We start from the raw sequence: 20,698 nt of genomic DNA, 5'->3' as shown, positions 1-20,698 counted from the left end.
TTGAAAAATTGCCATTTTTCGACCCTTTTATTTTTTGACATAAGTGGTTACTATAGCATAATAAACATGCGCAGAGTCAAATAATGGGTTCTGCGCATGTCAATTGTGCTATAGTAACAAGTTTTATCGAAAAATAAAAAGGTCGAAAAATGGCAATTTTTCGACCCTTTTATTTTTTGACATAAATGGTTACTATAGCATAATAAACATGCGCAGAGTCGAATAATGAGTTCAGCGCATGTCAATTGTGCTATAGTAACCAGTTTTATCGAAAAATAAAAAGGTCGAAAATTGGTCATTTTTTGAAAAAATCCCTGTACTATAGTAAAGGAAAATTTCGAGAAATGGCAATTTTTCGACCCTTTTATTTTTTGACATAAATGGTTACTATAGCATAATAAACATGCGCAGAGTCGAATAATGGGTTCTGCGCAAGTCAATTGTGCTATAGTAACCAGTTTTATCGAAAAATAAAAAGGTCGGAAATTGGTCATTTTTTGAAAAAATCCCTATACTATAGTACGGGAAATTTTTGAAAAATTGCCATTTTCGACCCTTTTATTTTTTGACATAAGTTGTTACTATAGCATAATAAACATGCGCAGAGTCAAATAATGGGTTCTGCGCATGTCAATTGTGCTATAGTAACCAGTTTTATCGAAAAATAAAAAGGTCGAAAATTGGTAATTTTTGAACTTTTTATTTTTTGATATAAATGGTTACTAGAGCATAATAAACATGCGCAGAGTCGAATAATGGGTTCTGTGCATGTCAATTGTGCTATAGTAACCAGTTTTATCGAAAAATAAAAAGGTCGAAAATTGGTCATTTTTTGAAAAAATCCCTGTACTATATTACTAAATTAAAAGGGCACAATTGACATGCGCAGAACCCATTATTTGACTCTGCGCATGTTTATTATGCTATAGTAACCACTTATGTCAAAAAATAAAAGGGTCGAAAAATGGCCATTTTTCTAAAATTTCCCGTACTATAGTACAGGGATTTTTTCAAAAAATGACCAATTTCCGACCTTTTTATTTTTCGATAAAACTGGTTACTATAGCACAATTGACATGCGCAGAACCCATTATTCGACTCTGCGCATGTTTATGATGCTATAGTAACCATTTATATCAAAAAATAAAAAGGTCGAAAATTGGCCTTTTTTCGAAAATTTCCCTTACTATAGTACAGGGATTTTTTCAAAAAATGACCAATTTTCGACCTTTATTATTTTTCGATAAAACTGGTTACTATAGCACAATTGACATGCGCAGAACCCATTATTCGACTCTGCGCATGTTTATTATGCTATAGTAACCATTTATGTCAAAAAATAAAAGGGTCGAAAAATGGCCATTTTTCGAAAATTTCCCTGTACTATTTAGTACAGGTATTTCTTCAAAAAATGACCAATTTTCGACCTTTTTATTTTTCGATAACACTGGTTACTATAGCACAATTGACATTCGCAGAACCCATTATTCGACTCTGCACATGTTTATGATGCTATAGTAACCATTTATGTCAAAAAATAAAAGGGTCGAAAAATTGCCATTTTTCGAAAATTTCCCTTACTATAGTACAGAGATTTTTTCAAAAAATGACCAATTTTCTACCTTTTTTTTTTTCGATAAAACTGGGTACTATAGTACAATTGACATGCATAGAACCCATTATTCGACTCTGCGCATGTTTATTATGCTATAGTAACCATTTATGTCAAAAAATAAAAGGGTCGAAAAATGGCAATTTTTCGAAAATTTCCCGTACTATACTACAAGGATTTTTTCAAAAAATGACCAATTTTCGACCTTTTTATTTTTCGATAAAACTGGTTACTATAGCACAATTGACATGCGCAGAATTCATTATTCGACTCTGCGCATTTTTATTATGCTATAGTAACCATTTATATCAAAAAATAAACGGGTCGAAAAATGACAAATTTTCGACCTTTTTATTTTTCGATAAAACTGCCTTTTTATTTTCGATAAAACTGGTTACTAATAGCACAATTGACATGCGCAGAACCCATTATTCGACTCTGCGCATGTTTATTATGCTATAGTAACAATTTAAAAAGTCGATATTTTGGGCATTTTTTGAAAAAATTCCTGTACTATAGTAAGGGATTTTTTCAGAAAATTGCAAAATTTCGACCCTTTTATTTTTCGACAAAACTGTGTATTATTGCTCTATAAGTTGTTGCAAAACAATATATGCGCACATATAGCGATATTATCGCATAATTATTGAATTTTAAAATGTCGATATTTTTGGCATTTTTCGAAAAAATTCTTGTACTATAGTAAGGTATTTTTTCAGAAAATGGCCAAATTTCGACCCTTTTATTTTTCGACAAAACTGTGTATTATGGCTCTATAAGTTGTTGCAAAACAATATATGCGCACATATAGTGTTATTATCGCATAATTATTGAATTTTAAAAAGTCGATATTTTGGGATTTTTCGAAAAAAATCTCTATACAATAGTAAGAGATTTTTTCAGAAAATGTCAAAATTTCGACCCTTTTATTTTTCGACAAAACTGATAACTATGGCTCAAAAAGTATATGCAAAGTAATATATGCGTACATATTGCAATATTATTGAAAAATAATAGAAGTTAAAAAATACATGAATTTTTTCAGAAAATGGCAACCTTTTTATTTTTCGACAAAACTGATTACTATGGCTCTAAAAGTTTATGCAAAGTAATATATGCGCCCATATAGCAATATTATTGCAAATAATAGAATTTTAAAAAGTCGATATTTTGGGCATTTTTCGAAAAATCCCTTTTCGAAATTTTTTTTCAGAAAATGGCAAAAATTCGACCCTTTTAATTTTCGACAAAACTGATTACTATAGCTCTAAACGTTGATGCAAAGCAATATGCGCACATATCGTAATATTATCGCAAAATAATAGAATTTTTAAAAATTTTGATTTATCATCAAATAGCATGCGCAGACGCACATAATATGTTCTGCGCATGCTACCTCAATATTATATACATACTTTAAAATGTCGAATGAAAATTCTGGTTACATCATAGATTGTGTTTGTTTATAACCTTTGTAACATGGAAAATATATATTTATTATATGTTAATATGCTATAGAAAAACTAATTTACATAAAGAAAGAGACATATAGAGAAAATGTGCATTCTGTAAGAACAAGGATATATACATGGCTGCAGTCGAGTGTTTAAATTTGAGTTAGTGTTTACTGACCGACAAACCGACCGAGAAGGTGTTAGATGAAAAAGGAAATCTTATAGATTATCAGAAGAGGTGGCAAGAGGAGAAAACCAAGGGCTGGAAAGAGAAAGCCCTACATGGAGATTCTAGATGATATTAATAAAGAAAGGTTGTAAAACAGAAATCGGGCAAAATGGATGCATATTAAGGTTTAACGCGCAGTGCGCGTGGAAAAACTGCACACTCATGGCAATTTTTTAAACGCTTAAAATTTCCTGAAATGTACTCTAATTTCATCGAAAAAAACTTTTGACAATTTTAAGCGCGCGTACGCATGCGTTATATGCGCTACGCACGTAATTGTATTGCCATATGATGAAATATGACCTGAAATTTATGAGTACCAAATTTTATTTAATTGTGATTCATGCTTGTGGAGATAATGATTACAAACGTGATTTCGTTAAATCGTGCGTAGACCGCGTAATTTTTGATTGCGCACCGTAAAAACATGACGACATCGATTCCTGGCCAAAGGAATATACTGTAAAAAATTGACTTAGCTAGATGAAACTGATATCTAGACAAGGCCATATACAAGTTAGTGTTTACCTACCGACCGACCGACCGACATAGTGAGCTGTAGAGTCGCGTTGCACGCGACTAAAAACTAGGCCATATACATGGCTGCAGTCGCGTGCTCAAATTTGAGTTAGTGTTTACCGACCAACCGACCAACCAGCCGACCGACATAATGAGCTGTAGAGTCGCGTTGCACGCGACTAAAAACTAGGCCATATACATGGCTGCAGTCGCGTGCTCAAATTTGAGTTAGTTTTTACCGACCAACCGACCAACCAGCCGACCGACATAATGAGCTGTAGAGTCGCGTTTGCACGCGACTAAAAACGATGGATATTGTAGAAAAGGAAAAAACATAACTTTTAGGAATGTGAGAATAAGGACACCCCACCAAAGAGAAACACGAACTAGTATTATACTGTATAATTTAGATATACAGTACTGCAGATTTTATTTTTTATTCAACAAAAGAAAATCATGAATACAATTTTACATTTGTATTTTTTATTATTATTGTTGTACTATATACTTATAATATTAATAATACATAACACCTAAATGAATTTCTGTCATTTGATTGGACGATTATGGATCAGAAGGCGTTCAAGTACGCAAAAAAAATCTTATCGCGTTTGGAAAATATTTTTTTTATACTATTGCTTTTGACATACAACAACGTCGCATATTTTGTACTTCCGCCGGGATCATCAGAGTGATGACTGGTATCACAACGGAAGACATTTTTGGAGTGATACATGTACTAATTTAGACTACAAAAGCATTTTAATTAGCTTTAGATCGTTTGTATTATTTTGATTATTTAATGGGAACATCTCTACAAGATGTGGAATCCTTGAAAAAAATGACTTAGCCTAGATGATTTCCAGTAGCCTGTCGAAATTTCGTAATGGTATCGCTGCCTTTCTAGCCTAGCTAGGCCTAGGCCTGTTAGTATTAGGCTAGGCGCTTTAGCCTAGCTAGGATTGATTAATTGGTCGTACGTTTGTTGGCATAATTAACAATTTGATTTAAACCGTAGGCCTAGCTAGCTTTTATTCAATCTGATTCAAATGACAGGAATCTATTTAGATGTTATATATTCGGTCATGCTATTTGTTTTCCATACACCCATAAACATTCATTGTTTATATAAATAATGACCTTTCATATGTATTGTCATTGACCAACATTTTAAAAATACAAAATACATTCACATTACAATTGAATCCTGTTTCGAATTTTCGTAAAAAAAAACACTAATTATTTTCCAAAACAAGCATCGTCACTGTCATAATCATCACTTTCTTCATCGCTTTTACTTGATTTATTATCTTTTTCTTTATCTTCTTCTTTTTCTGAATCGGATGATATTGAACTTCCCTGATCGCTAAGTTCTTCTGAAGAAACACTTTCCTCATCACTCGACTCCCCGGATTCGGTTTCTGATTGGTCTTCCACTGAAAAAGATAAATATAAACATCATTTAAAATGGAAATACAAAAACAAGGTATTTCAAATATTGTTGATTAAAACAACAAATTGTATATAGAAAAGGTATTAGCATAATCGTCATAATATCGTAATCGGTGTATGGTCTTCCTCATATGTTCACATTCACCGCTGATCATGATCAAACCATTCATTTTACAGTATGTGAACCTAATCATGATTAAATTACGATCAGTTTAATCACCCTAACACGATCAGTGGTGCACGTTATTAAAGCATGTTAACCTATTATAACATGATTAATAAAATAGAATCATCCAATCAGCATCATTGCACATCACCCAGTTTCCATTCCACATGACACCTATTAGAGCAACAACAACAGGGCACTGAGCTCGCCTCGACAAGACAGGAACTCGTAACAGTTCTTTGATCTTATGTCTGGCTGCGAAATACCAAAGTGTATGGGTCATGGGACAGATCGTGTCGCAGACACAAATAAACCATTTGATCTCCGGAGCTCATCATCCTGTTATTAAACGGTTTCTCTTTATCCTGCTAATTTTATCTTGTCAATAGATCTATTATTAATTGTAATTGTATAAGATTTAAATTTGCATCCGTTTTTGTCGACAGGACTACAATGCAAAACAAGTTTATTTCTACTTGATTGTGTATTATCCTGTATAAATATGTTGTTAAATAAATAAATAAAATAAAGATCATGATGATTACGTCAAGATATTCTATATGAACGCGTCGAATATTATCTCCACTTATTGTTATTGAAAAATTGCTCAAAATCGTTCTCATACATATACTCATTATTAAGCACTGTAATTGTATATTTACCGGTATCTGTCATGACTTGATTGTCAGGATCTGAAATAATTATAATGATAAAGGTTTATTAAGCACATTTCCACATGATTATGCGTGAACACTTTGCTTGGTTTCTATGGGAAGACGAAGCGCAAGAACATACATGCAATTTGAACAATCACAAGTGACGGATCTGTACTGTTTCTTGTGATTGGTTGTTTTGAGAGCCCTACTAATACTATTCTCTGCTTAGATATAGATTAAACATAGACTAGAAAATACGCTTCTATGCCATTTAGCGAAAAAAGAGCAGAATTGTTTTGCCTACCGTTATTTAAATCTGTAGCAGATTCAACAGAAAACCCAGTGCAACTTTCATCATCTGTTGAAAACAATATAAATACGTATGATTGAAATAAAGGTGTAATATTATACTAATTGATCTCTTTAATTGAACAAACAATGTATACAAACCAATTGTCATATCGATCGATAATTCACTTTCCTGTAAGTAAAAAAAAAGTTATTAGAATAAGCAATTTAATAAGGAATTCCTTAATATCCGAGGGAATTGGGGATGATATAGAAATTTTAATAGTGTCTCTCTAACTGGACATTATAATGGGTATGACAATTGTAAATACAATGCTCGGAATCTCTGCCTCACCACTAATAGTAACAAACCTCTCCATGCTTCTACTTACAAGTTTGCTATCACGTGCTAATGTTTGAGAGGACAATGACCTATTAAGTCTTCGAACTTCGTGCATCTATAAATCAAAAATATGTTCAAGTAAACTTTTTCATAGAAAAAGGAATTTGCATAGGCCTATTGAAGATGATAATTGGTCAGATGTTTTGCCCCACTCTGACGTAATCATCAGCCTTGCGAATATTCTCAATGTACTTAGTATAAAGTGCAAATTACGTCAGATTAGGGCAAAACATCTAACCAATTACTCAACACCCTGACACAAAGCTACTCCACAGTAGTTACAAACAATTATAATCCGAGGTTGATAATGTTTTAATAATGTTCTATACTTACCTCATAAGAAAAGTAGCAATAGATGGCGACAAAGATACCATTAGAAGCAAACAGTAAACTGAAGAATAGCCAGAATACGTATTCGTCATCCACCATTAGTGAAAACATCCACGTAAAGATAAAGAAAGGGAAAAGAAAACAACTGCATTCCAAACAGCGTCTACAGTAATGTTGAATAAAAATATATCCGTTACAAGCTGCGGATCCTCAATTAAGCCCTGCCTACACTATCAAACTTTCTGTGACAAAATGTGTCCATATAAAATGGACACGATGACGTCATATCACTACCATATTTGGGCGCATCACACTTTGTGTGTAGATAGTGTAGACAGAGTTTCAGAAAATGCATTATTGTTTTATAATACAGAATTGTTTCTAAAAAAGGTAGAACTTACCGTATTTGGGCTGCAATATATTCTTTTCGTTTCTTTCCGTTGAATTTCGTTATAAATATTACGATGATTAGAATCATCCGAATCTGAAAAGAACAGTCAGAACACATCACTCATCCTTTTGTTTAGGATACATCATCGCAGGGTCTACATAGGTTATATGCTGTACTTTACAGTTCTAGGCCTTATTAAATCATAGCAAAGGCAAAATAATAATTTCTTACAAGAATCAGTGTCATTGCTGGGAATATGAACGCAACTAAACTGCCAGTCTCGAACTTCAGCCAACATCTGAAATAAGTGACATGCATTGTGATTATCTACTAAGAAGTATAGAGGTGAGTGATTACAAACATCATTTTTCTGATAGAGATAGTATACAAGCGAATTGCAATTTTGCATCTCAGTATTATAGCAGACATATACAGTATATTTAGATACACCATGTCATTAACAACAATTTGTCGTTATCTATCTATATTGTTATCATTATGTGCTTACCCGCTTATTTCGTTATAACCATAGTGAATACCAAAGAATAAGCCTGATGTACATGCGGCGCCTCCCCATCCGCAAAGTAGATAACCCGGTCTCTTGGATACAGTTACGCCTTCTATTCGTGCTTTTGTTTTTAGCATGTAGAAGTATATGCATTCAACAATCAACCACGTAAGGATGGACATGTAGAAAAAGTGTATTAAAACACCAAACGTGGTGCACAAAATCTACAGAAATACACAGAAATAAACAGAGTTAGACCTACTCATAATCAATGTTACTTTGTAATACTTATTTAGGAGATGGGATCAAAATGTTTTCTTATACGTACGCTGTAGTCCATTGTCTCTGAACTGATGATAAATGTTACCGTTAACAACAACCCAGCAATTAACAAGTTACAATATATAAATATTGACACAGGTCCCTTAAAAATGCCCCTGTAAGTACAATAATAAACACAGTATAGAATGAACCAACTATACATTATAGTTTTATCAAAATAATTATATTTAAAAATTTAGTAATGTTAATGAATACGTTAATATAAAATGAATGATATATCAACAACAATTTCTTACCAAGTAAAATGAATGATTTTCAAAATGTATATACTCGCGATTATTGAAATAAGACAGAGTAGGTAAATGCCCATACGTTCTCCTAAGCGTTTAAAATCAAAATCCTACAAAGGAAAACATTATATGATTTGTAAATATTTGTTAACTATTCATAGTTTGAAAGTACGTGGATATTATTATGCAACTCATAATTTGAGCAAAAAAAATTTGGCAAAATGCAGAGACTTAGCAAAAGAGGGCGTGCTACTGCTACTTGATATTTCAGCCAATATTGAAGATAAAAATACCTGAGATTTGGATAAGTTTTTGTGACATTACCAATAAATTGATTTTCCTAAAAATTAATATGCATGGTCTATGGTTAGTTGAAAAAAACAATTCAGAAAGATAACTTTGACATTTTGGAGGTTTGTATAAATAAATATATATACAAACATATGCATACAAGCATTGTGTTGATAAGGTTGAGTGAATAAAGACAAAGTAATCCAATGTAACGTACGCTATATTTTTCCACTGGTACAAATATACCGAACGTGGTGGTGTGGTCACAATGGCATTCTACTGGTGACATTATCTCAATGACGTCAGTGCGCCTACATCCTGATGTAGACCATTTACTAAAATATAAACAAACGAAATGCAAGTAATTGTGTTTTCAAAGATACCTTCATATGTAGGCTACACAAAGGGCACTGAATTCAGGCGCATGAGCAGAAATTGATAATGGCCCGTGTGGCAGACAAACCTGTTGTCTTCATCCCAAAAGCTGCATACAGCATGTTCCTTGTAGTATAGTTCGTCTTCCTTTATTTTCTGAAAATGATAAATGTAAACAACATCATGTTATTAGGAATTGACATTAAATTTTTCTCTTTCAGATATGTAAATTGCAATGGCCTCGTAACATACTGTGTGTAATTCCATAGAATAGTCAACAGCTACTGAATATTTTGATGTGTTTGATGCTACCGTGCATGTGATCAGACCAGTGGCCAGCTCATATGGGACAGGCACGATGTATTCACTGTTGTAAAGAAGAAGAAAAACAGAATATAATTTCCATAAAAAGTTGGTTTTAATTTGTATTTGTTGAGTTGAGTTATATGGGATATCGTGCCAATGACGGGATTATGCATACATAATTCCAACAGAAACCGCTGTAATTACTGTAAATTGGTACATTATTTACCTTATTGTTTTATAGATATAATTGAATGTAAAACATACGGCATCCATTCCTAAAAAAGTACAGTATTTATTTTAATTTAAAAATACATAAATAAATTACATACGCTTCAATTTCGTCAAAAGTTACCGATGATTTTTCATTCCCTTCACTTTCTTCAAACACCGTTTGTTCGTAATATGATACTACCATGTATGCCGTTTCTGAAGAAAAATAAATAATAGGGACGGTTCATTTTCGTATCGAGTCGAAAAGTCATTAGTCATTCTCGGAAACATATATGAAAATAGCTAATAATAAATGAAGATAGAAATTGAAAAAGAGTTGAAAGTAAAATTATCATGGTTTGAAATTTAAATTGAAGACCAATGGTTAGGTAATACTGTAATATAAGCGACTTACCGGGAACATTTCTTGCTGAACTCGGATCAATTCTCAGAAATCCTATGTCGTTATTGTCAATCTTTTTGGCATTATCTGTTTCTGTATCTAAAACGTTTTCTTTGGGTTGAATATGAAACGACCAGACACGATTCTTTGTCAACGCGATGTTTGATGCTACAAAAAAAATTACTACATTATAGCTCATGTTTGTTTTGTTTATTTGACATCCCTCAACACTCTGTTGTAGTACGTGTGTGAATGAAGTATGGAGAAACAAATAAGGATAGAAAGACTATATCCTAATAAGGTTCTATGTGTAATGTGGTCAAATCAATCAATGATTTTAGGAAAATGTATAATGAATAATTCAATGTTCTCCTAAACGAAAATCTTACCAACTGATTCGGACGATCTTTTCCATGTTGAATTAGTTTCTTTAGTTGCAATTACTGTCAAGATTTTCTCAGACGCATGTACAATATCAATTTGTTCCGCCATGTTCTATAAATTATGTAAAAAATAAATTATATTTCCGCAATCAAACCATAACATACTCGATAAGAAAATCAAGCGATTTGTTACGTAAAACAGTTAGTAAGTACATTTTTGCATTTTGCATTTGATCCTATTTTTAAAGCGAGTAAGTTTTAAAACTTAATTGTTGTAAGAATATTGAATAATGTTTAATTGTAACAAAAAGCACACCTTACCTTCTTACGAGCTAGAACAGTTGTTGTCACGTTAATGATCTCCTTTTAAAATAATGACCAAAACAATAAAAATTAATTGAAAACAAAAATAAGGAATAATAACAATATTTTAATATGTAAAGTTAACTAACGGTTTATTTGTAAACAAGGGGAAACTGTGGTTTAAAACAATATGTTTCGACCATTATATATTTTATCGACAATTTGAGGTGTTGTGCCACTGATGCAAACGTACAGCGCGTATAATAAACTTACTACAAAATAAATGTAATTCACATGGTATTCATGCGATAGTTATAAGCCACGGTACAACTAATTACTGCTTCGTTCCCACGCGTAACCTTTCGTAGTCTACGCGTTGGACATTGTTTCATTGATCCCAAACCCACGAAGTATTGACTTTTGATCACGATCCCACGCAAGTTATTGTTTTTTTTATCGCGATCCCACGCGATCCCACGCGCTCCAACGCGATACCACGGGAAGATATTGTTTTTTTTTATCGCGATCGGCCTATCAGTTTGTTTCTATTTCTTACCTCTGTCATAATGCCTGCTTCCCTATTTCCTATTAATGTCGTAGTTTCGGAAATAGTTAACAAAGTAATCTGCAAGTTGTCTATTTCATCTTCAGTCAATGGTCTATCCTTTTTCCGTTCGGTTGCAATGGCTGATATTTCCAAGATATCAACATCATCTGTCCCGTTGTAAAGCTGTTGAAACAAGGGAATGTTATAATGGGTTCATTGCTCGACAGTTAATTTTCTCAATGGTAGGAAACATACATCATGCCGTATTTACTTAAGAAATAATCAGACTAAGTTAGTTCCATCGTCTGCTGAAAGTGGAAGTGAGGGTGGGAATTCTGCTATAATGTATCAAAATATATCCTTCAAGACTGAAACACTAGGCAGCTGGATGTTGCAAATGAGACGGGAGCTGTCCTCTTGTTTTAAGTGTAGGTTTATTAAAGGCACGGGTTTAAAAGACTAAAACTAAAAGTTTCTCAAGTCTAGTCTATCTAATAGATGTATATTTATTTGCAGTAAACAAATGCCATTATTCATACCATGACTCGTAGGTCACTGAAGGCAATTCGGATTGTGACCGTAAACGTATGTGTCTGGATGTTTCCACTTTCATCAGTAGCTGTGTAAATCACTTCGGTGACTCCGACGAAAAATACATCTCCTGGGTCGTGAGTGGATTCTAGCAGGGGTAATGCTCCTGAGTTGTCATCCGGATATGGTGGATCCCATTTAACCGTTACGTTTGAATAGATTGAATCTATGAACACTTGAATGTTTTCAGTGACGTTTGTAAAGTACGGCACATCTACGTCTATTTAAATGAAAACTTTAAATACAACTTGTTTTAAAATAGTTAAAAGGGCGGTGGGGTGGTTAATTACCATCGTGTACGGTATTGTAGTAAATGGGTTCTTTATAGAAACAAATTAGAACGATAAGGGTAAAAAAGACGAAAGATGCATTATGTTGTGGAAATTGATAATACAAAGGTTAAAATGGTTGCATGACAATGACAATTAGCCGTTAATCGTATATACCTGGAAATGTATAATAGAAAAAAAAAGAAATTACCATTAACAGTAATTGTGAATTGACAAAGCTCAACATTCCCAGCTCCATCGACTGTCGTGTATGTTACTAATGTATCGTATAAAGGGAAGATATCGCCAGGATTGGCGTCTGACGTCACGTGTGGTGTAACTTCAGAATTATCGTGCCCTGTTGTTACAAACCAAGTTACATTTGCATATGCAGTTCCTGGAATATTGTCTACATCAAAGTCTAAGGTGCAGTTTGTAAAATAAGGCTTTTCAACATCTGAATCAAAACGAAATATATGTTATTGTAAATTACATTGCCTAGCATAATGGCATATGTTCTTAGGTTCTAAAGTGTACACAGCACACATACTCCGTCAGCAAAAGCCTATGTGATTTTCGGTAAAAGAAATCGGGAGTGTACGCTTGGAAAACAAAGTTTCAAAATGTTTGAACGTTACCTATAACAGTTATATTAAATTGACAATCCTGAAAATTCATCGCTTTATCTGTTGCATTATAAATTACAGTCGTTAATCCGAGACGAAACACGTCATTCGGATTGTAGTTCGATACGATTTCATGAACACCAACGTTATCGGTAACATTTGGTAACTGCCACGTCACGTTTACGTATGGCGATCTGTACCATGTTGCCATGACTATATCAGTAGGACAGTAAATGAAGACAGGAGATTCTCGATCTGAAATACCAAACCAAAATAAATTTTCAAAAGTCGAAATACACTGTAAAAAAATTAAACCGGCAATTGTCAAATAACTTCTACTCAATTATGCATTATAGGGTGGATGATTATTATTATTATTTATATTAAGCTTTAACCTTACCTAAGACAAGTATACTAAAAGTAAACCACTCAATATTCCCGGATTGGTCAATGGCTGTATACGTCACGTCTGTTAATCCCACATAGAATAAATCACCTGGATAGTAGGTTGATGTGACGTTCAGAGGTTCACCAGAATTATCCCAAACAGCGACAACTACCCAACTGACATGCGCAAAGTTCACGCTGGCTTCCGTGAGAACAGTAATATTTGGAGTTAAGTTGTAGAAAACTGGAACTTCAATATCTGATTACAAAGAAGTGAAATGTAAGGTCTCGTTTACACTAAAAAACCATTGTTTAGAGAAGCATAGTCTACAACCAGAAAACTTTACCAAACCTTTGTTTGCACATTTTGAATTTGTTACAGTACTGTTTGGAGAAGTCTTTAAAAATTACAGTAACTCTATGTTACTGGTTGTTCACATGACTACAAAGACTTATTTGATTGGCTGACTTCACAAAACAATAAAAAAACTAGTTTGTCAACTAGTTATCTACAATTTTAACTAATTAACAACAATTTGCAATGTTTTATTGGAGTTTTTTTAACAGAGGTTTCCAAAATTTCGCTGGGTAGATTTCTACAAGTTTTTTTTAAAATCCTGACATAATGTGTCAACTGGAGTACACTACCGACGTCATGCGGTAATGTGATATCCAGTAAGCACAACTTTCTTCAAGATTTGAATATTGCTACTGGATTCATGGTGGGATGTTTTTAAGAATGTATGCACTAGTCCTATTTTAGCAAAATGTTTACCTAGTACAGTTATATTGAAGGAAAATTGATTGACATTCTTGAATATATCATACGCCCAATATGTCACAGTTGTGTCTCCTATTGGAAATGTCCTATTTGGTTGATGAGTTGAATTCACAAACACCTCTTCCATAGAATTATCAAATACAGTCGGAATAATCCATTCCATCAGGGCATGAGGCTGGCGTGGGTCTGTTTCTACTATTGTACTATTAGGTTGACTGGTGAATAAAGGAATTTCTTCATCTGCAAATAGCATTAATTACACATAATTATACAATTTAATTCTGTATAATGAGCCAATTTATCACATTAATTAAAGGTAAATTTAGAATGTAATTGATGCATTGGAGTATATTGTGCTTACTAGTACTAATGCACTAATTACTTATTGGTTCTATTGCTGTGAAATACATTTAAATAGTTCCAAAGTACCTATAATTGCAACATAGAACGTATGTATAGCATAATTTCCAGCATCGTCGGTGGCAACACAGTCAATAGTATAGTTGCCAAACCTGAAGACATGTCCTGGGACGTACGTGCAGTTAATGATAGGGATCTCTTCTGAGTTGTCTCGTGCAATATCTGTTACAGACCACCAGACAGGTGATGTTGGCAAGCCCGGGTTTGTGTTTACCACAAGGTTACGAGATCCATTGAAGAAAATTGGATCCTCCGAATCTGAAAAATATAATTAAGTTTTGAATTCTTGGTTTAGGTCAGGTTCAGATTTCTGGTTCAGGACAGATTCCTGGTTAGGTTCAGGTTCGGGTTGCGATTTCTGGTTTAGGTTAGGTTCAGATTTCTGGTTCAGGACAGATTCCTGGTTAGGTTCAGGTTCAGGTTGCGATTTCTGGTTTAGGTTAGGTTCAGATTTCTGGTTCAGGACAGATTCCTGGTTAGGTTCAGGTTCAGGTTGCCATTTCTGGTTTAGGTTATCTTCAGATTTCTGGTTCAGGACAGATTCCTGGTTAGGTTCAGGTTCAGGTTGCGATTTCTGGTTTAGGTCAGGTTCAGATTTCTGGTTCAGGACAGATTCCTGGTTAGGTTCAGGTTCGGGTTGCGATTTCTGGTTTAGATTTAGGTTCACTACCGGGTTCCAATTACAAATTGCCGTACCACAGAGCAATAACTGTAACCAAGTTGACGGCAGGATAAATTTACAACAATGTGAAGAGACTGTATAATAATATAATTCGAAATCTTACCAAAAATTGTTATTGAAAAGTTGCACTTTGCCTCATTGCCACTAAAATCAATGGCAATGTAAGTCACTTCATGAATTCCAAGTCGAAAGACGTCGTTTGGATAAAAACTTTGGTTAACCAATGGACTCACGCCGGAGTTATCTGATGCTATAGGGTCGCTCCAGACAACGTTAGTTGTAGGTAGAAGAGCATCAGTCGGCAAGGAAATGTCGTCATGACAGCCAGAAAACACTGGAGATTCATTATCTATAATATAAAATATTAGAATAAAACAATTTCATCATCATTTTTCCGTTCGTTATTATGTTTTGAGTATGATTCTCAATGTCAATGCAGGTACTATTTTTTATAAACGAAATGCATAATTATATTGGGATTTAATCAATTGATCGGAATATAAATTGTTACTGTATACAGTAATAATTAGCTTTTTAAAAAGTTTTCTGAAATGAAGTTACGTGCTATAGTTTCGATAAATCTGACCCCTGACCTATGACTGTCACGGTAAATCCACATGTTGCAGTGTTTCCAGCTTCGTCGGTTGCGTTAAATTCGATAGATGTCTCTCCGATAGGATAATCGCCACCAACAAGAGTTGCATCATCAATAACAGGATCGACTAAGCTGTTGTCGGTAGCCTGCAATTCATCCCAAGACGCCGATCCAAGTTCTCCGCCAGGCAGCGTATTCACAACAATATCAGAATGGCAATTAGTAAAAACGGGTGTCGTTACATCTGCAAATTTACAGATTAGAAATTTAGTAATTGCCATTGCAATTAATCTAATAGTTCGGCTTTAATGGGTTTTCTAAAGAGTGGTTTCCACTAGAGACAAGGACACACGCGCAATGCACAAGCGAGCTGACCAATGGCAAGCGACAGTTGCGAAAAGTCAATTGGTTGTGACGTCATTGCGTTGTGTCTTAGTGGAACAATTTACATATAAAATTGTCTACTTATTTATAATGATCTGTTTAAAAAAATTACAAATTATTTGAGCAAAGTTTATTAAAGAAAGCTGTAATTAATTGATGCTTTATCCTTCGGTTTTATTATTTGTGTTTGTATAATGGCGATTTACTGATACATATTAGTTGTACGGGGCGCCGTTCGAGACATTATGGTGAAATAATTAGCAACCAATAATTAGGGCCTCATAAGTCGGTAATGTTGATAAGACAATATCCACAACGGTTACCAAATAATCTGACGATAAATTGACATTGTATTTCTAGGCCAGCACCATCGGTTGCCGTGACATTCACCGTCGTATCGCCCAACGGGAAACTTTGGCCATTAGTATGAGTACTTGTAACACTTGGTGCAACTCCAGAATTATCTGAAAATGTTGGATTAGTCCAGGAAACGGGTGCTTCTGATGCCAAGGGTGAAACATTAACCTCTACAACATCTGGGCAGAAAATGACATCGGGTGATTGTATATCTGAAGAACGAAACGTATCATTGTAAGTAGACATATACACCATGTATGGATGGAGAAAACAACCGACTAAAATGGTATTGGAAAGCTTTCAATTTGACGACCAACAACCACCCTAATTCATTTTGTGCATGTAGAGATATAGTGTCCTCGCTCCTCACCATGATAATGATTTGATGGTTTCTGGGTCTCAAATTGAGAACTTTCAATAGTCTATTAAATGTTTCCAATATTACTGTACATATGTAAGTCAGATCACTGGTAAGTAAGATGATCTGCATAATCAAGGTGTTATTACTTATTAGTATTTGTGAGTAGAGTTCCGGCGTCTGACAGGATTTTAACCCATCGGCGACATTCCTTGTTGGTTAATAGAGAAAAAAAGACTAATCTACTTTACCAAGGCATTTTTAAATTACCAGTAACTGTGACGTCATAAGTGCATTGATCCTGATTAGTAGCGGCATCTCTGGCTGTACATGTGATTGTCGACACTCCGATGGGCATGTTTCTTAGTCCAGATTGATCACATGATAATGACGTAACACCTACGTTGTCAGTTGCTGTGGGATCTTCTAGTGTTAATGCAGCATGTGGTGAATCTGAATCTGTCACCGCATCAGTAATCGTGGACGGACAGGTGATAACCGGGTCTTCAACATCTGAATGATCATTAAAACAGGTTATTAGGTTAACTATGTAGTCAAGGAGAGTGTATGTTGTGGAATCCTCGCTCAAACCAAAGCTCACCAACCTATTTCTACAGTTGTAAGCGATACTTACCATATACAACAACATAGTATGTGCATACTTGAGGCGACGTGCACCACCCCTCCTCGGAAACGTCGTGTCGGACAAGGTATGTTCCTGGACCTATTATATCTCCCGGGCATATTTTATTCGATCCATCAGTTGCACAAGTATGTGTGAACGAACCAGAGTTATCCGATATCACTGGAGTTACCTGGTATGTCATCGTGCTTGCACCCACTGCTAGGTTATATGTTTCCAAGCTACACGCTGGGCTGGAAATTACTGCATTTTCCCAATCTGCAATGTGATTTATGAAAATTATATAAAATTACCATCACTGCTAAAGAAAAATCAACAACATCTCGCAAAGAAAAAAATAAATGTTGCTCCGATAGTTTTAAGAGTAAAAATTACCACCAAGCTTACCAACGGAATGTATGTGTGTATTTACGTTATAATGCTTGAGACGGAACGTAATTTGACCAATCGGAAAGGATGAATTATTCCTGTCACTTATCATTGGTCAACTAACAAAAAAGCGAGGATACAAGGTATTTGTCATCATTGAATGAAAAAAAAGATGATGTATTTTCTTTTAAACATACCTTCTACATATACTGTGAATTTGCAATAGCCAGTAGCTCCGCTATGCGTTGCTGAGATCTCTACTAGTGTTGTTCCAAGAATGAATTGGTCTCCGGGTTGGTGTGAACTGGTAATCGGAACGTTTTGGTCATCAATAGTTACGACTGGAGGGGTCCATGTTGCAGTGGCGTAGTCAACACCACTTTCGGTTTCCATAACTATGTTGCTGGGACAAGATTGTTCCAATGCGGCAACAAAATCAGGTGAAGGCCCATTACTGACAACTTTTAAAAAAACAACAGACATTTCCGGATCAACCGGGTCATAATTAAAATAAAATGGGGAAAATAATAATTGAATAATTATTGATTATATTATAAGCGATATTACATGGTATACATTGTTACAGTGTGGTACAAACATGATGTTACTTTAATTATCGGAGGATTGAAACGTACGGTAATCAAAGTATATTATTTACACAAATAGTTACCAATTGTATTTTTGCATATACCGCAATATCCAGCATTACACGAAACTTCTTCCCAGTCGTGGTTTCTGCCTCTGTCAAATGCGTGACAACGTTCTGGCGAGTACGATTCTAAGTCTTGCGCATCGTCAATAAAGTCAACAGGAGTGCCGTCAGTCCAATCCAGGTGTTCGTGAGTAAGTTGACCCCATGTGTATCCGACTGCTTCCAGGCCTATAAAAACACTACTGTGTCCAGAGTCTATACATATTTGCTTCAAAAATTCGTTCTCATCATTTGAATGAATTGATACAGGTTCAGCATTCATAGACTGACAGTTGCTGACGTAGTTGTTGTAGTTACTGTTGCCGCATTTCATTATATAGCAGTTTCCTTCAAAGGTTGATCCGGGACACGGTTCAGTTGATTCTATAGTCAAATACAAAATGTGGTCGATGTATGTTTGTGTTATGTTTATTTTTTCTGTATTAAGTTAGGATTACTCAAAAAGTCATTGCCCAATTTTCATAAGGAATGGTTTCAATACTGAAGTCTGCCTAAGTTGGAAATTTGCGCTCTAGCTCTACATTATTAATCATTAAGTACACATTTGATTAAACCGTTTAAAAAATATTTTTGTAGACCTACAGTTTAATTATTTCAAATTATAAAACGTTTCCAATTTGTTAAATAAAATAATAATAACATTGCCTTTGTTTCAAATACTTAACCCGAATGATTACTTTTAAAATCATCAGTAAAGGTCAGTCTGACCTTTCTTATCTTCGAACACTACACTAATTAAACTAAACCAATGATGGAATGACCAACGGGGGAAACAATAATTGTGCCATGTTTTCCCGGTCACTTCAAATGTCCAATATAAAGTATCACAAGAACAATGACCTCCAAATCCCTAATTAAAAATAAAAAGATATACGAACGTAAGATCACTGAAAACTCGCAGATCGCTCTGTTGCACGAGAAATCGGTATAAATATGAGAAACTCGGGTGACGCCAGCAAAGAATTCATCAGATTCGTACAAGACTACTTTAATTGGATTGCCGTCAATGTAATCGATGACTGTTGAATCAGGAATTGATGGTGATGATTTACTCGTTTCGCCATCGCCTAAGGTTATATAAACGTCAGCGGGACAAAACGTGATATTCGGTATCTCTTCGTCTGTGGAGAATGAAATATCACAATGTAAAATTGATTTATTTTCACAAAATATTACATAATATAGGCCTACGGTACATAATTGTATTATTGTGATGGCACTAGTTACACACCATCATGCATAATTAAGTAATAGAATGACGTAACAAATAAAAGGCATAAATATGGATTTCAAATGGATTCAACTCATGGTTCACTGCGAGTAGCTATTGTCGTTGTTTTACACTTTAGTCAATAAGTATTGATAGATATCACATAGTATAAGTGTGAAAAATATGATATGGCCATTAATTACAATGAAAAATGGATCGAATGTAAATTATTGTCTTTTAACAAACTGTAAATATAATATAAATAAAAAATTACTGTGTACAGACATTTTACGGCGGAAGAATGTAGGTAATAATAAGCGTATAGTAATTGTAATCACCTGTAATTGTTACACCAAAGTTACAGTGTGCTTGATGGTTTCCATTATGGCTCTTTGCCACAATCCGTACAGTATGTCCGCCAAATTCAAAATACTGGCCACTTTGATGCGTAGACGAGTGCACATACCCATCGGACACGGCTACTTCTCCGTTCCAATATATACGTTTCCGGTTTGTTCCAAAATCAGCTGCTTGCGTTTTTCCTCCTGGACATTTAGTAAAGTGCACGGCCATACCTTTCAATGAATAAATTAATAATATTAAATTATCTTGCTCGTTTTTCTCACTCATAAAACATCACCTTATTGAAATTTCTATTTAAAAAAAAGAACAAAATTAATCAAAATAGTAGATTGTTTCAAGCATCAAAATAAGAACAATTTGAACAGTTTTTTCCCGTTTTAAAGATATATTTATAAAGTATTGTGATTTAGTATCTTAATAATTAAAATATTATAATAACCACTTACATAGTTGGTATGTTTTCAACATCAATAGTATCTATAAAAACAAAGTTGTAATTGTGTTTAACTACTGTGGAGTAGCTTTAAAAATAAAAATATTCAAATAATCAACA

At 34.3% G+C, this 20,698-nt stretch overlaps 3 protein-coding genes across 3 annotated transcripts in view; 1 reads left to right on the top strand and 2 right to left on the bottom strand.

Annotated features, from left to right (window-relative positions):
* LOC144848551 (protein FAM162B-like) overlaps window positions 1–20,698 on the top strand; it is a 153,716-nt gene that overhangs the window by 33,473 nt on the left and 99,545 nt on the right. The window lies entirely within an intron of this gene.
* On the bottom strand, window positions 5,054–20,355 carry LOC144848988 (uncharacterized). The gene is made up of 34 exons (XM_078705940.1): window positions 20,121–20,355; window positions 19,451–19,693; window positions 18,531–18,935; window positions 18,058–18,321; window positions 17,483–17,749; window positions 17,119–17,361; window positions 16,457–16,702; window positions 15,748–15,993; window positions 15,258–15,503; window positions 14,482–14,730; window positions 14,047–14,292; window positions 13,285–13,530; window positions 12,897–13,139; window positions 12,470–12,715; window positions 11,938–12,209; window positions 11,408–11,581; window positions 10,870–10,911; window positions 10,555–10,660; window positions 10,178–10,333; window positions 9,882–9,978; window positions 9,499–9,613; window positions 9,335–9,402; window positions 9,089–9,206; window positions 8,587–8,690; window positions 8,337–8,445; window positions 8,009–8,232; window positions 7,732–7,798; window positions 7,511–7,593; window positions 7,113–7,272; window positions 6,769–6,834; window positions 6,539–6,569; window positions 6,393–6,446; window positions 6,095–6,124; window positions 5,054–5,250 (listed from the first exon to the last, which is right to left on the bottom strand). Exons 1-34 carry the CDS (start codon window positions 20,353–20,355, stop codon window positions 5,054–5,056), a joined length of 5,898 nt encoding a protein of 1,965 aa, XP_078562066.1.
* Window positions 6,095–20,698, bottom strand: part of LOC144848484 (adhesion G protein-coupled receptor B2-like) — a 30,490-nt gene continuing 15,886 nt past the window's right edge. Inside the window, exon 17 of the mRNA XM_078705248.1 lies at window positions 6,095–6,124. The gene's annotated coding sequence lies outside the window, so the exon portion shown is untranslated. The remainder of the gene's footprint in view (window positions 6,125–20,698) is intronic.

Source organism: Antedon bifida, chromosome 7 (genome assembly GCF_963402885.1).
Source record: "Antedon bifida chromosome 7, ecAntBifi1.1, whole genome shotgun sequence".
In the NCBI taxonomy this organism is placed as follows: Eukaryota; Metazoa; Echinodermata; class Crinoidea; order Comatulida; family Antedonidae; genus Antedon; species Antedon bifida.
This window is presented reverse-complemented; position numbering and strand designations above follow the sequence as displayed.

Coding starts and splice junctions, on each gene's coding strand:
- LOC144848988 (XM_078705940.1), bottom strand. CDS start 20,355: ATGGCCGTGCACTTTACTAAATGTCCAGGAGGAAAAACGCAAGCAGCT. Junction 9,403..9,498: donor ATTCTATGGAATTACACACA/GTATGTTACGAG, acceptor TATCATTTTCAG/AAAATAAAGGAAGACGAACT. Junction 7,799..8,008: donor GGTTATAACGAAATAAGCGG/GTAAGCACATAA, acceptor CACTTATTTCAG/ATGTTGGCTGAAGTTCGAGA.